At 41.4% G+C, this 13,711-nt stretch overlaps 1 protein-coding gene across 1 annotated transcript in view; it reads right to left on the minus strand.

Annotated features, from left to right (window-relative positions):
* LOC147705746 (uncharacterized) overlaps window positions 1-13,711 on the minus strand; it is a 327,579-nt gene that overhangs the window by 217,455 nt on the left and 96,413 nt on the right. Inside the window, 1 exon segment of the mRNA XM_086929556.1 lies at window positions 4,572-10,093. Within this exon segment, the coding sequence (XP_086785682.1) occupies window positions 4,572-10,093 (5,522 nt within the window).

Here is a 13,711-nt window from a genome sequence, read left to right on the forward strand (position 1 = left end):
TAGTAAGACCTTTTTCCCCTCATTAGATATTTTACTGTTTTTTGGACATTGCTACAAACGCTCCCTCCACTTCCATATCATAGAGATTAAGTGCAGTTGCAGGAGTATTACTTTCTATAGGTTTACTCCTTATCTTTACGAAGCAGAGCCTGCACATCACATAGGTAAGAGGGGTTTTGTATGTTTTGCAAGGCATGGTCATTGAGGGTTGGTGTTGACATTACCAGTAGCGATACATGAAGGGATTGTTTTGTTCCCCCTTGCACATAGGTGCAGAAGCGTAAAGAAGGAGGGAGCTGTGTCCTGTTCATCACTAAGGGTGGAAGACTTGGTGTCTCCTCAACATTACCACCCTCTTTTCGGGTTCATTGGTGCCCTCATAGAGTTTGACCTGTGGGGGTCCAACGGGCAAGTTAAGGGGATTGGTGCATGCTACGTTCCTGCAGTGCTTGGGCTGGTTGGAGTCTAACATCCACTACCGAATATTGGAGAGATGTTCGCTAAACTTAAAGATGCTGCCATATTTACAACATTAGACTTATCTAATGCATACCATCAAATTGCATTACATGAGGATAGCAAACATCTTACATCTTTTATCACATCTGAAGGAGCTTTTAGGTATAAAAGGATGCCCTTCGGGCTAGTTTCAGCTTCCTCAGCATTTCAGAGAGTAATGCATGAGTTGTTTAAAGACATAAATAATGTTCTGTATTTTCAGGACGACATCTTAGGTTTAGGTAAGGATGTGAAAGAACACACGAAAATTCTACACAAAGTTTTGTCTATTTTACAAGACAATGGTTTAACCTTAACTAAAGAGAAATGTAAATTTGGTATGGATTCTGTTGACTGCTTAGGTCATTCTATTAGTAAGAACGGTATTTCTCCTAAACAAAATTTAGTGAAAGCAATTTAAGATGCTCCAGAACCTCAGAACAAAGACCAGCTGAGGTCTTTCTTAGGCTCAGCAGAGTATTATGCTAAATTTATTCCATCATTTACAGACAAAACAATGCATATGAGAAGTTTAATGAAAAAACATAAAATGTTTGTTTGGGATTCAAATTGCAAGGAAGAATTTGTTTTTCTTAAAAAATGTATAGCTTCAGCACCTGCTTTGTCCCCATTTGACACATCTTGTGAACCAATTATCATGTCTGATGCAAGCAATGTTGGAATTGGTGCAGTGCTTATGCAGAATCAAAAAGGACATCTTGTCACTATAGCATTTGCATCAAGACCCCTTAGAGGTGCACAGATAAGTACTCCACCCTTGAAAAAGAAATGCTTGCTTGTTGGTGGGGCATTGAATATTTTGGTAAATATATGTATGGTACAATGTTCAGAGTCAGGACAGATCATCGTCCAATGGTAGATTTATTTATGACTTAAGGATGTGGAAAAGCAACAGCTAGAATTGCCAGATGGCAATATAAATTACAAGATTTTCACTTTAAAGTGGAATACATTCCAGGAATAAAAAATGTTCTAGCTGACTGTTTATCAAGATTACCGAGTAAGGATGATAATGTTGTCATTGATGATGTTGATCATGAAAAAGTTGTATCCATATGTGAAGTCTCTAATGGGTGTATAAAAGAAGATCAATGGAGAACTGCACGCGATAATGATGAAGACTACAAGAAAGTTATATTTGTCAAAACTGAGTGGCCTAAGAAAGCCAATATATCTCAAAACTTGTTACCTTTTCTTCAGGTTGCACAAGAATTATCCATTCAGGATGATATTTTGATGAGAGGATTACAGTTAGTCGTACCTCGTGATTTAAGGTAAATAGTTTTAGACATGGCCCATGAGGGACATCCGGGTATGTCTAGTATGAAGAGAAGAATTAGGTGGCCTGCTATTGATAGATGCATTGAAAGGAGAGTTAGATCTTGTATAGAATGCAGCATTAGTGACAAATCGCAGAAAACATTGGTTTATCATCATGATCCCATTTCTAGACCTACAAAAGTGTGGGAATGAGTGTCACTGGATATTGCTGGACCGCTGTGTTTCGGTCATAATCCAGTTTATGCTATTATCTCAATTGATCAATCATCTCATTGGCCTGAAGTTACATTTGTGTCTCAGGTTACTTCATAGGTTGTTATTCAATTTTTAAACAATGTTTTTGAGAAAGAAGGTTTTCCTGTGTCAATTCTAACTGAAAATGGTGTGCAATTAACTTCGATGGAAATGAAGTCATTCCTTGAAAATCATGGTATCTGTATATTATCCTCAAAGCAATGGGATTGTAGAACGATGGATAAGCGTGTTGAAAGAAGGTTTACAACTTGCTCTAAGCAATGGGAAGAATTGTTATGATGCTGTGAATGAATTACTTTGGAATTACAGGAATACCCCTAGAAGTGAAGGCGACTTATCACATTTGGAAAAAATGAGAGGTAGGAAAAGTTTATGCAATTTGAGTCAACAATGGGCTTTAGTGGACAAAGGGAATGGTATTACCAAAACAATTTTAAAACAATCACATGTTATGGACAATGTTTCAAACAAAATTATCTCTTGTCCTGTAAATGTTGGTGATTAGATACATGTAAAAAAGGGTAGAATTGTCAGAACAGGTGAATCTCGATTTTCTGATCCTATGAAAGTGGTCAGGGTTGGTAGACAAGTTGTGGAGTTAACTGATGGAAATGTTCGGAGTTTTTCAAAAGTTGTGAAAGTCTCTATTGGAGATAATTGTCGTGTGCCTTCTTTACAAAATAAAAAAGTCTTGCATAAAAATCTGAATTGGCGAGAAGGTTGTCAACGTTCTACCAATTTTGGGAGAAACCAGGTGAATGTGAGACAGAGACATGAACCAGCATGGTGTAAAGATTATGTTATGAGTAGATAACTTTCCTTGTTACCGTGGTTCATTTTGTGTTCTTAAATATCTATTTATTTCCGTTTTGCCATTTAAATGTTATGTAATTTCTGCTAATGCAAAAGATTATATATTAATCCAACATTGTGTTTTAGTTAAATTGTACCAATGTTTTTTTTATTTTATAAAGGAGGGAGATGTGTGGTATCCTTTGTTCTTTGGTGGAATCTGGAACACACTTCATGTGAGCCAGATTCCACAGAAGGACAGTTGGCTCAGGCTTCATTACATGACATCTATCTTGTTCCTTCTTATTAATAAAGTAAGAGAACCTACCTCGTCTTCTTGTCTTCATTCAAGAGGAAACGTAACATAATCCCCAGGGATTACTTTGAAAAGAAAACGCCAGTGGGTGCATGGCAGAAAGAAATTGTATTTCAGCTCCTGTTCCTACCGTGAAGGACATGAACAGCATGGGGTTGTCTGTCTGTGAGGGGATGGCCAACCCTCCAGCATGCAAGGCTGTGCACGGTGGAGAGTTGGCTCTACGTATGGTAATAAGATATTACTGTATGTTAAAAAAACAGAGAAATTCACAGAAAAAAGTAACATTATAGTTAGGTGTGATAGAATGATCTGCTTTTGTTGAAAAAAACCCTTAGAAATAGACTGAAAACACAAAGGTAAAATTGACATTATAATTAGGTGAATATGTCAGTGACAACATTAAAATTTGGAACAAAAAAAACACAGAAATTCATCAGTTATAGTTAGTTGAGCTAACTATAATGTTCACATCCGCCATGCATTGCATATGACCTCACATATTACATAACTCATGTCATGTTCTATGTCATAATTTATGCATCACTGATGACATCTCCTCCCCATTGACATAGATTTTACAGTGGAGGAAGTTATAGAGTAAATCAACGCAAGTAAGGGAAGGAAAGCTCCCGGGCCAGATAGTGTTCCCATGGATTTATATAAATCCAATCTATTCCTATGGGGTTCTCTCTTAACTCCTGTTTTAAAAGCCTGTTGTAAGCAGGGATTTATTCCCACTTGGTCTCAGTCAATCCTTGTACCCATTTTTTAAAAAGGAGACCGAAACGATCCAGCATGTTACAGGGCAATTTTGCTTTTGGATGCATTTGTGAAAGTGGCCGGCTGTATTATTTGAAATAGATTGCAGACATGGGTAGAGGAGATGGGCATAATTACAGAACTGCACTACGGTTCCTGACAAGGCCTAAGTACCATGGAACAAGGCCTACATTTAAATCTAATTTGGTGCAAATTTATACATTCCAAACGGGGGAATCTTTTTCTGGCTTTTGTCGACTTGAGTTCAGCATTTGATTGAGTTATCCATCCCAAGCTCTGGTGCATCCTAGAGGGCATGGGGGTTCAATCATATCAGATCTCAAAAGGCGCATAAGAGTTCTTAACTGTGAATATTTTCAGGTACACCTGTGACTGAGTAACTCTGTGCACTGCAGGTAAGGTAAACAACTGTAAATTTCACTGCATGGCACACAGTTACTCCGGGACAGGTGTACCTGAACATATTCACAGTTAATTTAGTATGAGGTACTGACAGCCCTCAAATATTGTGTAGCGCGCAAAAGATAGTTAAGTTCATTAAACAATTCTTTTAATTGAGAAATTTACAAGAATAAAGGTGTGCGCCTCTGGGACTTTGATTTGTTTCTGCACAAAGAGTTCTTACCAGATTAAACAGACCTTCTAGCCCATCTTCCTTCTTCTTATCCTTTTCAACTGCTGTATCGACTGTCTGTCCATCAGATGCCTCCTTCTCATGTGACTGGCTTGTTGTGTCTTTCATTTTGCCTACTGATTGGTGACGGGGTTCTCTCTTAAATATATCTCCCTTTCTAAGATCCAGAGTTGACTCATCTACTTTTCTTGTTCCTATAATTGGGGGAAGGACACGTATCTTTGTGAATGCCATTTTCTGCACAGCATTTTCTTCGCCAGAATGAGTAATGAATTCTTGCACTTGAGTGTTTTCTCCAATATCCAAATGTCTGGGATTAGGGGTTGGCAGTACCATCAGGTCTTCTCTTTGGTGTTGCATTGGACCATCTGTTTGCCCAAGAGGCCTTTTCTCCAGAGAGTATACTGATTGCATCTTCTCCAGAAGTGTACTTTTATCTTTACTAAAGTGTCGTTTGGCTTTGTCCATGTGATATTTCTCACTAGCCAGATCTGATGGACACTCACTTTCGTGTAAAAGAATGACATCCTCCTCCCTCTCCTCATGGCTGTTCAGAGTTATCTGCCCCTTCTGTACCAGGGGCGGACAGAATGTTTCTGCTAGAGAAAAAGTGGCTGTCTCCAAACTTACAGGATAGGTTGCTTGGTTTAAAGACTTGTCCCCTTCCAATACTGAGGCTGACAGTGACACCGGTGTTGATATCAATATATCATCCTGAAATAAATATTCGCTTTTATTTGGACTTCTATGCGTCTCTTCAACTACCAATTGGTGTTTGAAATAAGGTTGATCAACTGAAATTGTTTTTACTTCCTGTTCCAGTTCTTGTGGTGGCAAGTCTGGTTCACTGAGTGATTGACAGAGCTCCTCTTCCTCTCCTTTTGGTGGATGACAGGATTGTTTCAGATGTCTTTCTTCTTCCAATCCTACTTCTTCTAACTCTGGCTCTCCCATAACTAAGTTTTCCACACATCTGCTTTCTTCTGACACTGTATTTCCCAAAAATGTTTCTCTTTCCAGTTTCTCTTTTTCTGATGCAGACTCTTCCATAGATATCTCTCCCTCCATGCTCCCCTCTGCTACTGGTCCTTCAATAAATGTCTCTAACTTCATACTCCCTTGTACTGGTTCTCCCAGAGATGCTTCTTCCTCCACTCTTCCTTTTTCTGGCACCGGTTTAACTAAAGACATCTCATCTTCCACCCTCTTGTTATACAAACTCGTCTCCCACAGAGTTGTGTCTCCCTCCACTATCCAACTTTCACATGATGGCCCTTGCAGTGACACCTCTTCCTCTACTATTGGTTCTTCTAGAGCTCTCTCCATGTTCTCTATGTCTGAGACTAGTTTTTCCTGCTGCCCCTCTTCCTCTTCTCTCCTGTCATCTGATTTTGGTTCTCTAACATATGTCTCTCCCTTACCTTTCTCCGCTTCTGTTACTGGTTTCACCTGATATACCTCTCCATGTACTCTTCCCTCTTCTGAAACTTCCTTCTTCAGAGATGTCTCTGTCTCCCCTCGCCAGTCTTCGCATACTGGGTCTCGTTGCACTGCATCTCCAACTATGGTTATTTCTTCTTTAGCCACTGCTCCCTGAGATCTCTCTCCATGGGAAGTCTTTTTCTCCTCTTGTCTTTCTTCTGATACTGGTTCTCTGGTATATATCTCTTCCTTAACTCTCCCATCTTCTAGCACTAGCTCTGCCTGGAATAGCTCTACAATTGCTTTCTCACCTTCTAACTCTTGCATCAGCAGAATCATCTCTGTTGTCAATCTCAAATCTTGGGATACTGGCGTATGCAGATATGTGCCTTTCTTTATGTTTACTTCTTCTCTCAAATATATCTCCCTTTCTTCTCTTCCATCTTCTAATAATCTTTTCCTCTGAGATGTCTCTTCCCCCCTTTCCCCATCTGATTGTGGTTCTCCCAGAACTGTCTCTTTCTCATCTCTTCTGTCTTCCCCTGATACACTTCCCCCATATGATGGCTCTACCTCCACTCTCTCTTTTTCTGATACAGATTCACCATAATATAGCTCTCCCTTGACTCTTTCTTTTTCTGATATTGGTTCTTCCCAAGATGTATCTCCTTCCTCTTCTTCATCTGATTCTTGCTCTCCCAGAAAAGCCCCTCCCCCATGTCCTGGTTCTCCCAGAAATATATTTGTCACCAACCTCTCTTCTCCTGACAATGGTTCTCCCAAGAATGTCTTTCCTGCCTCTCTTCGTTTTGTTTTATACTCGGATTCTTGCAGAGGCTCTTCTCTCTTCTTTCTTGCTGTTGATACTGATTCCCTGATAAAGGGCTCTTCCTCCACTCTCCCTGTTTCTTCTTCTGATACTGATTCTCCACCAGATAACTCTCCCTCCAGTCCTTCTTCTTCTGATACTGCGTCTCTCTGAAATGCTGCTCCCTCATCTATTTCTTTCTTTTCTAATATCAATTCAACCAGAGATGCCTCTGGATTCTCTCGTACTTCTTTTGATATTGGTTCTCTCAGATATAGCTCTTCCATTCCCCCTACGTTTTCTAATATGAATTCTCCTAGTAATGTCTTTCTCACCATCCCCCCTTCATCTTCTGATACTACTTCTCCCAGGGGTGTCCCTCCCCCTTCACTTCTATCTATTTCTAATAATGATTCCCCACGAGTTGCATCTGGATCATCTCTTACTGCTTTTGATATTGGTTCTCCCAGAGATGGCTCTCCCTCTATTTTCCTTTCTTCTTCTGATTTTGATTTCATTAGAGATACTGCTTCCTCTATTACAACTTCTTCGGATACTGATTCTCCGAAAGATATCGCTTTCTCTTCTACCCATTTATCTATAACTGGTTCTTCCAGAGATGACCATTGCTCCACGCTCTCATCTTCTGGTACCAGTTCTCTAAGTGAAATCTCACCGTCTGTGCTCCATCTTGTTTCTAGTTGCTCAAGGAACTTCCTCTCATCCTCTCTTCCATCTGAATGCGAGCTCTCTTCCCCCAGTTTTACTTCTTTTAATGCAAGTTCTCTAAGGCATATGTCTCCCTCAACTCTCTCTGTTAGAAATCTAGGTTCTGCCAGACATGTGTCTTCTTCCTCTTCTCCTAATTTTTCAGATACATGTTCCATCAATAATTTATTCCCCACCTCTATTTCTTCTTTATCTGATTGTGGTGCTCCCACATATGTCTCTCCCTCAAATATCCCTTTTTCTGATATTGTTTCTCTTAAGAATAGCTCCCACTGTACACGTGTGTCTTCTACTGAAACTGTTTGTCCCGGAGATGTCTCTCTTCCTTCTCTTCCTTCTTCTTCCGACTTTGGTTTTCCCAGAGAAATATCTCCCTCAATTCTCTTTTCCACTAATACTTGTTCTTTTACACGTATCTCTTCTTCCACACTCCATTTTTCTGTCACTGATTTCTTATGAGACATGCTGTCTTCCTTGTCAAATTGGTCAACTTTTTCCTCCTGACAGGTTTCCTCATTTTTCCCACTTTCTCCCTCTAGTAAAGCACCATTACCTATTTTAGATGCTTCATCTTTTCCACTCTCCTGCTCCTTGTGTAGGTCAACTTGGTCCCGTTGAACTGTTCTTTTTTTCATGTGTTGGTCACTGTGTTCCCTGTGAGTGAGTTTTGCCTCTTCCATTTCTCTTGCCTTTAGATTATCCCCCATGTCACCTTGAGTTCTTACCAATTCTTCATTTTCTTCTCCCTCCTCCTTTCGGTCTCCATTTTCCATCATAGGTGTTTTTTCTTTGTCCTCCCCGTTCTTCCGGTCTAGGTCACGATGTTCCATCAGGTACCGGGAAATGAATATCTCCTCCTTCTGTTTGTCACCTTGTACCCACTCAGGTGTTCTCTGTTCCTTCGGTACTTCAGTTTGTTCCATCTGAAAGGCTTCCACCACACCTTCCTTCAAATGTACGTCAGTATGTTCCTTCTTAGACATTTTTTCCTCCTCTTTCTCTTTTTTTTTCACCAGATCAACTGATTGCTTTTGATGTATTGTCGTCTCTTCTTCCTCTCTTTCGCTGAGTTGTAGGTCACACAAATTCTTCAGAAATAATGCCCCTTCTTCGTCTACTTCTTTTACCTGTTGGACACCTAATTCTTTTTTAGATGTTTCCTTGTTGCCCCTCACTAATTCCTCCAATTCGTCCTTCTGTTGGTAACAGGGTCCATGGTGAGTTATATCGTCTAACGCTTGATGGTCATCTTGTTCCCCTGGATAGAGTTCCTCCTTTCCTTCATGTTGTGGATCTGCTCCTTTCTTGTTAGAAAGTTTCATTTCATCATCCAAACTACCCTGCACATTCTCAAAGCCATATATCGTTACCCACGAGTTACTCACCCATGCCCCAATACCTTCCTCGTTTTTTAGCAAGATTTCCACGTCCTGCAGGTTATCTGGTTCTCCTTGAGATGCAGCGTCATCTCCATCATATTGTATGTCACCCTGTTGCTTTTGGACGATGATTCTTCTTTCAAAGTGGTCTTCATTTACCTGCTCAGGGAAATGGTTTGCCATTGGCTTCTCTTTTCGCTCGGTCATTGTTAGCGGCTCCTGTTTTGTGACAAATGCTCTTGAATGGTCTACTATCAAACCTATCATCCTGACCTCGTCATCTACATTAATTTCCTCCCTGTCCCTCTCCTCACTACCCTGTTCCAGTGTGACACTGCCTCTCTGATTATGTTCTTTCTCATCTGTCTTCTGTTCAAGTCTATCCATGGCCTTTCCCTCCATGTTCTGCTTCCTCATTGCAGAATTGGAGGTCTGTGAAGGTTCTTCTTCCTTACGCTTCCTAGATATTTCCTCCTCTCCCTCTACCACCATGACCTCTTCCTGCTCTGTTTCAGCAGCTTTCTCATTAGGTACTTCCTCCCTCTTTTCCTCACCCACAAACTCCTCTTCCCTACCACCCTCTTTCCATTTGACAGTGGTTCGTCTTTGAAGATCTTCCACTGTATTCTCATGTTCTTCTTCGCTCTTTGAGCTCACTTTTCTTTCTTCCTCCTTGTCCTTCATGCGCAGTGTGGCATTAGATCTCCAAAGGTATTCTTTGTTCTCATTTGCCACACTCTTAGGCCTCTCTTCACTGTTTTTCTCTCTGTCCTCCTCTTGCTCTGCTACAGTAGGTGTGCCTTGAGACTCTCTCCCCTCATTCTCCTCATCAACCAACCTCTCCTCTCTCCAGTCCTCCTGACCCAGGGGTGTAGCTCTCCGAGTTGGTTTTTCCTCCTCCATCTGATCTTTCTCACATGTGGGCTGCTCCTCTCTTTTGTATCCTTGCAGTCGACCATCTTCTTCCCCCATGGAGTTTGTGCCCTCATGCTCATTGAAGAAGCTCTCCTTCACTCCCCAGGAAGGTACCTCCGGAGCTCGCAGATACTCTTCCATCTCTGTCAGGAGGATTCCAGTCAGATTCAGGGCTTCCTCTTCCTCCTTCTCCCCTTCATTCTTTTTTTCATTTTCATTCCCCTGCGATAGTGGACTCCACCCAGACGTACGTTCTGTGACTGCAAACAACAACAGAACATTACTCAAATCATGTCCAGTAACTGTAAGAAAACCAGTGTGCAAAATGTCATTGATTCATCAAATGCCACATCAGTAACCCAAGATGAACCTTGGTGCTGATATTCACATAGAAATAATTAGGATTTGACCATCTCACACTCTAGATCAGGGGTATTCAAACTGTGGGGCGCGACCCCCAGGGGGGCCGTGGAGCGATGCAAAGGGGGTCGCGCCTTCACAGTGTCACTTCTGCCCTGGCCTCCAGGGCTTCAGCCCCCCTCCTCCCCCATCCTGTATCTCAGCCCGGGCTGCTGCAGTGCAGCTCGCGCTCTGGGCAGTGTCTGGAGTCTTATCTCCGGCCCGAGTTTTTCACAGGTCTTTAAAGACCATTAGCATATTTACATGCCTTTGTTAACTAATTACCAAAGCTCCGTTTTTTTATGGTTCCAGTACCCCCTCGGCCCCCACTCTGCCTATTCCTTACATTTGTATTTTTACACTTACTACTGTAGAGTGAGAATGCATTTAATGAAAAGAAATCTAAAGTTGGGTTGCAAAAAGAAACATGCCTGCTATGTGTTGTTTAAAGATCATGCAGAGACCTGCTCTTGACACTAAATTGAGTTATAAATAAAAAAGTATGTATTAATTAGTTATGTGACTTTTCTGTCTTTATTCTCTTTAATTATTAGTCATGGATCATTGAGGCATCCCTAGAACACAATTAAAAGTGCTTTCTATTTATATTTGCTGTTCTAAATATTCACAGTTAAGTGCAAAAAATACAGCTGTAGGTGACTGCTTATTTCTGGGCCATCAAAATAATGAGCTGGTAACCCTAATCATTAGACTGGAAGTTTGTTTCAGGATCAGCACATTATTTATTTCCTCCACCCTCGAACCCTGATTAATGCCATTATAGCAATAGTTTAACTTATATCTGAAACCCTACACTTTAAGTTTCTGGGAATGCACCCTGCTTTCAAACTACTCACTTCTCATTCTCGCCTTCACTTTCACGTTCACCCTGCACTCCCAGCGATCGCAATGCACTCACACTGATCACAATGCACGCACCCTGATCACCATGCACACACACTAATCACTATGCACTCACAGCAATCACAATGCACTCACACTGATCACCATGCACGCACACTGATCACCATGCACGCACACTGATCACCATGCACTCACAGCAATCACAATGCACTCACAGTGATCACCATGCACTCACACTGATCACCATGCACTCACACTGATCACCATGCACATCACAGAACTGAGTGTGAGTAAACTATGAGTAGCGCTATAAAAAAATGAAATGTTTGTCAGACAGGTGCTATGGAGAGATGAGGTGTATTGTTGGTGAGTGGTCGTGAGGGAATTCATGGAGAGGGTGGAAAGACTGTTGCACCGTGTTCGACCAGTGTTTGGACAAGCCCTGGCTGGGAGTGTTAACCCCCCCCCCCGAAGTTCGGGTCTAGTGGATCCCCTGCTTCTACCGTTTATTTACATTTGTAGTGCGCTACTGTTACCAAAAGGTGTCCTGGGGATAATAACCATCTGCCTACAATGTGAGAGAGGGATCCGGGGTTGGGAGAGGAGAGAAGAGAGGGATGGAAGGAAGGGGGTGAGAGGAAAGGGGCATGGGTAAACTGCTTAACTCTGCACAAGACCGCCACGGTTTGAATGCACCCTTGCTGCTCCTGGCCATGGCCAGGTGAGCTTCTAATGTGGCAGCGCGTATTCCTGCGGATTGGGAGGCCCTTCACAGAGGTTGACTAGACACCTTTCTGATGTTAATTGCTGTATTTTGGTTATAAACTGGTACTGATGGGGTGAAATCTTTCCTCAGTATTACTGTGTTTTAAAAAGTTATAAATATTAAAGCAATGCTACCCCAAAATACGCAGCATCACAGAACATTATATACATTTTCTACTCACACTATTAAGTCAAGCCTGTCGCATAATTTGGTCCTCACCTTCCTCATAACCTAGAGGTTCAGAAATTTTTGTCAGGAGGGGGTCCTTATGCTTGAAAATGTTGACAGGGGGGTCTCGGCATCCAAAAGTTTGAGGACCTCTGCTCTAGATGAAAACACAGAGTTGGTGGCAGATGTCTGAAGGGTTACCGAGGGACTCACTCATAAGAGGTCCCACTGTTGCGTTGAATAACTATTAATAGGTAAGAGTTGGGTGTGTCTTGGTGAGATGGCAGACCTGAGTACTTAAATTTTGCACTTATTTGTCTACCTTCAACTGTAATTAACTTGCACTCCACCCTCCCCTTTCCCAAACACATTCAGTGATAGAGAAGAGTATAGTAAAGAGTTTGAGTGTTGAGTGAATTATATCTGCAGTTTCAGCAGAGCGTGTTTGTCTCATGAGTAATCCCCAGGGATTACTTTGAAAAGAAAATGACAGTGGGTGCAAGGCAGAAGGAAATTGTATTTCAGCTACTGTTCCTACTGTGAAGGCCATGAACAGCATGGGGTTGTCTGTCTGTGGGGGATGGCCAACCCTCCACCATGCAAGGCAGAAGGCTGTGCACGGTGGGGAGTTGTCTTTAAGCATGGAAATAAGATATTACTGTCTGTTACAAAAAACAGAGAAATTCACTGAAAAAAACAGAGGTTAAAGTAACATTATAGTTAGGTGTGATATAAAGATCTACTTTTGTTGAAAAAAAACCTTAGAAATAGACTGAAAAAACAAAGGTTAAAGTGACATTATAATTAGGTGAATATGTCAGTGACAACATTAAAATTTGGAACTAAAAAAACCACAGAAATTCATCAGTTATAGTTAGGTGAGCTAACTATAATGTTCGCCCCCGCCATGCACTGCATATGATCTCACATATTACATAACTCATGACATGTTCAATGTCATAATTTATGCATCACTGATGACATCTCCTCCCCATTGACATAGATTTTACAGTGGAGGAAGTTATAGAGGCAGCAATCAACGCAAGTAAGGGAAGGAAAGCTCCCGGGCCAGAAATGTTCCCATGGATTTATATAAATCCAATCTATTCCTATGGGGTCCACTCTTAACGTCTGTTTTAAAATCCTGTTGTAAGCAGGGATTTATTCCCACTTGGTCTCAGTCAATCCTTGTACCCATTTTCTAAAAAGGAGACCGAAACGATTCAGCATGTTATAGGGCAATTTCGCTTTTGGATGCATTTGTGAAAGTGGCAGTCTGTATTATTTGAAATAGATTGCAGAGATGGGCAGAGGAGATGGGCATAATTACGGAACTGCAATACGGTTCCAGACAAGGCCTAGGTACCATTGAACAAGGCCTAAATTTAAATCTAATTTGGGGCAAATTTATACAGTCCAAACGTGGGAATCTTTTTCTGGCTTTTGTCGACTTGAGTTCGGCATTTGATTGCGTTAGCCATCCCAAGCTCTGGTGTATCCTTGAGGGCATGGGTATGGATTTACAACGTATTAATTTTCTAAGGCAATTGTACCATGATGCGCAGGCCAGTGTTCGTTATGGTACAGCGGTAGGGGTGCAGTCAGAATTTCCCTGTTAGAAAGGGGGTAAGCCAGGGGTGCCTGCTAGCCCTCTTTCTTTTTACTTTGTACATAAATGGCC

Source organism: Lissotriton vulgaris, chromosome 7 (genome assembly GCF_964263255.1).
Source record: "Lissotriton vulgaris chromosome 7, aLisVul1.2, whole genome shotgun sequence".
NCBI lineage: Eukaryota > Metazoa > Chordata > Amphibia > Caudata > Salamandridae > Lissotriton > Lissotriton vulgaris.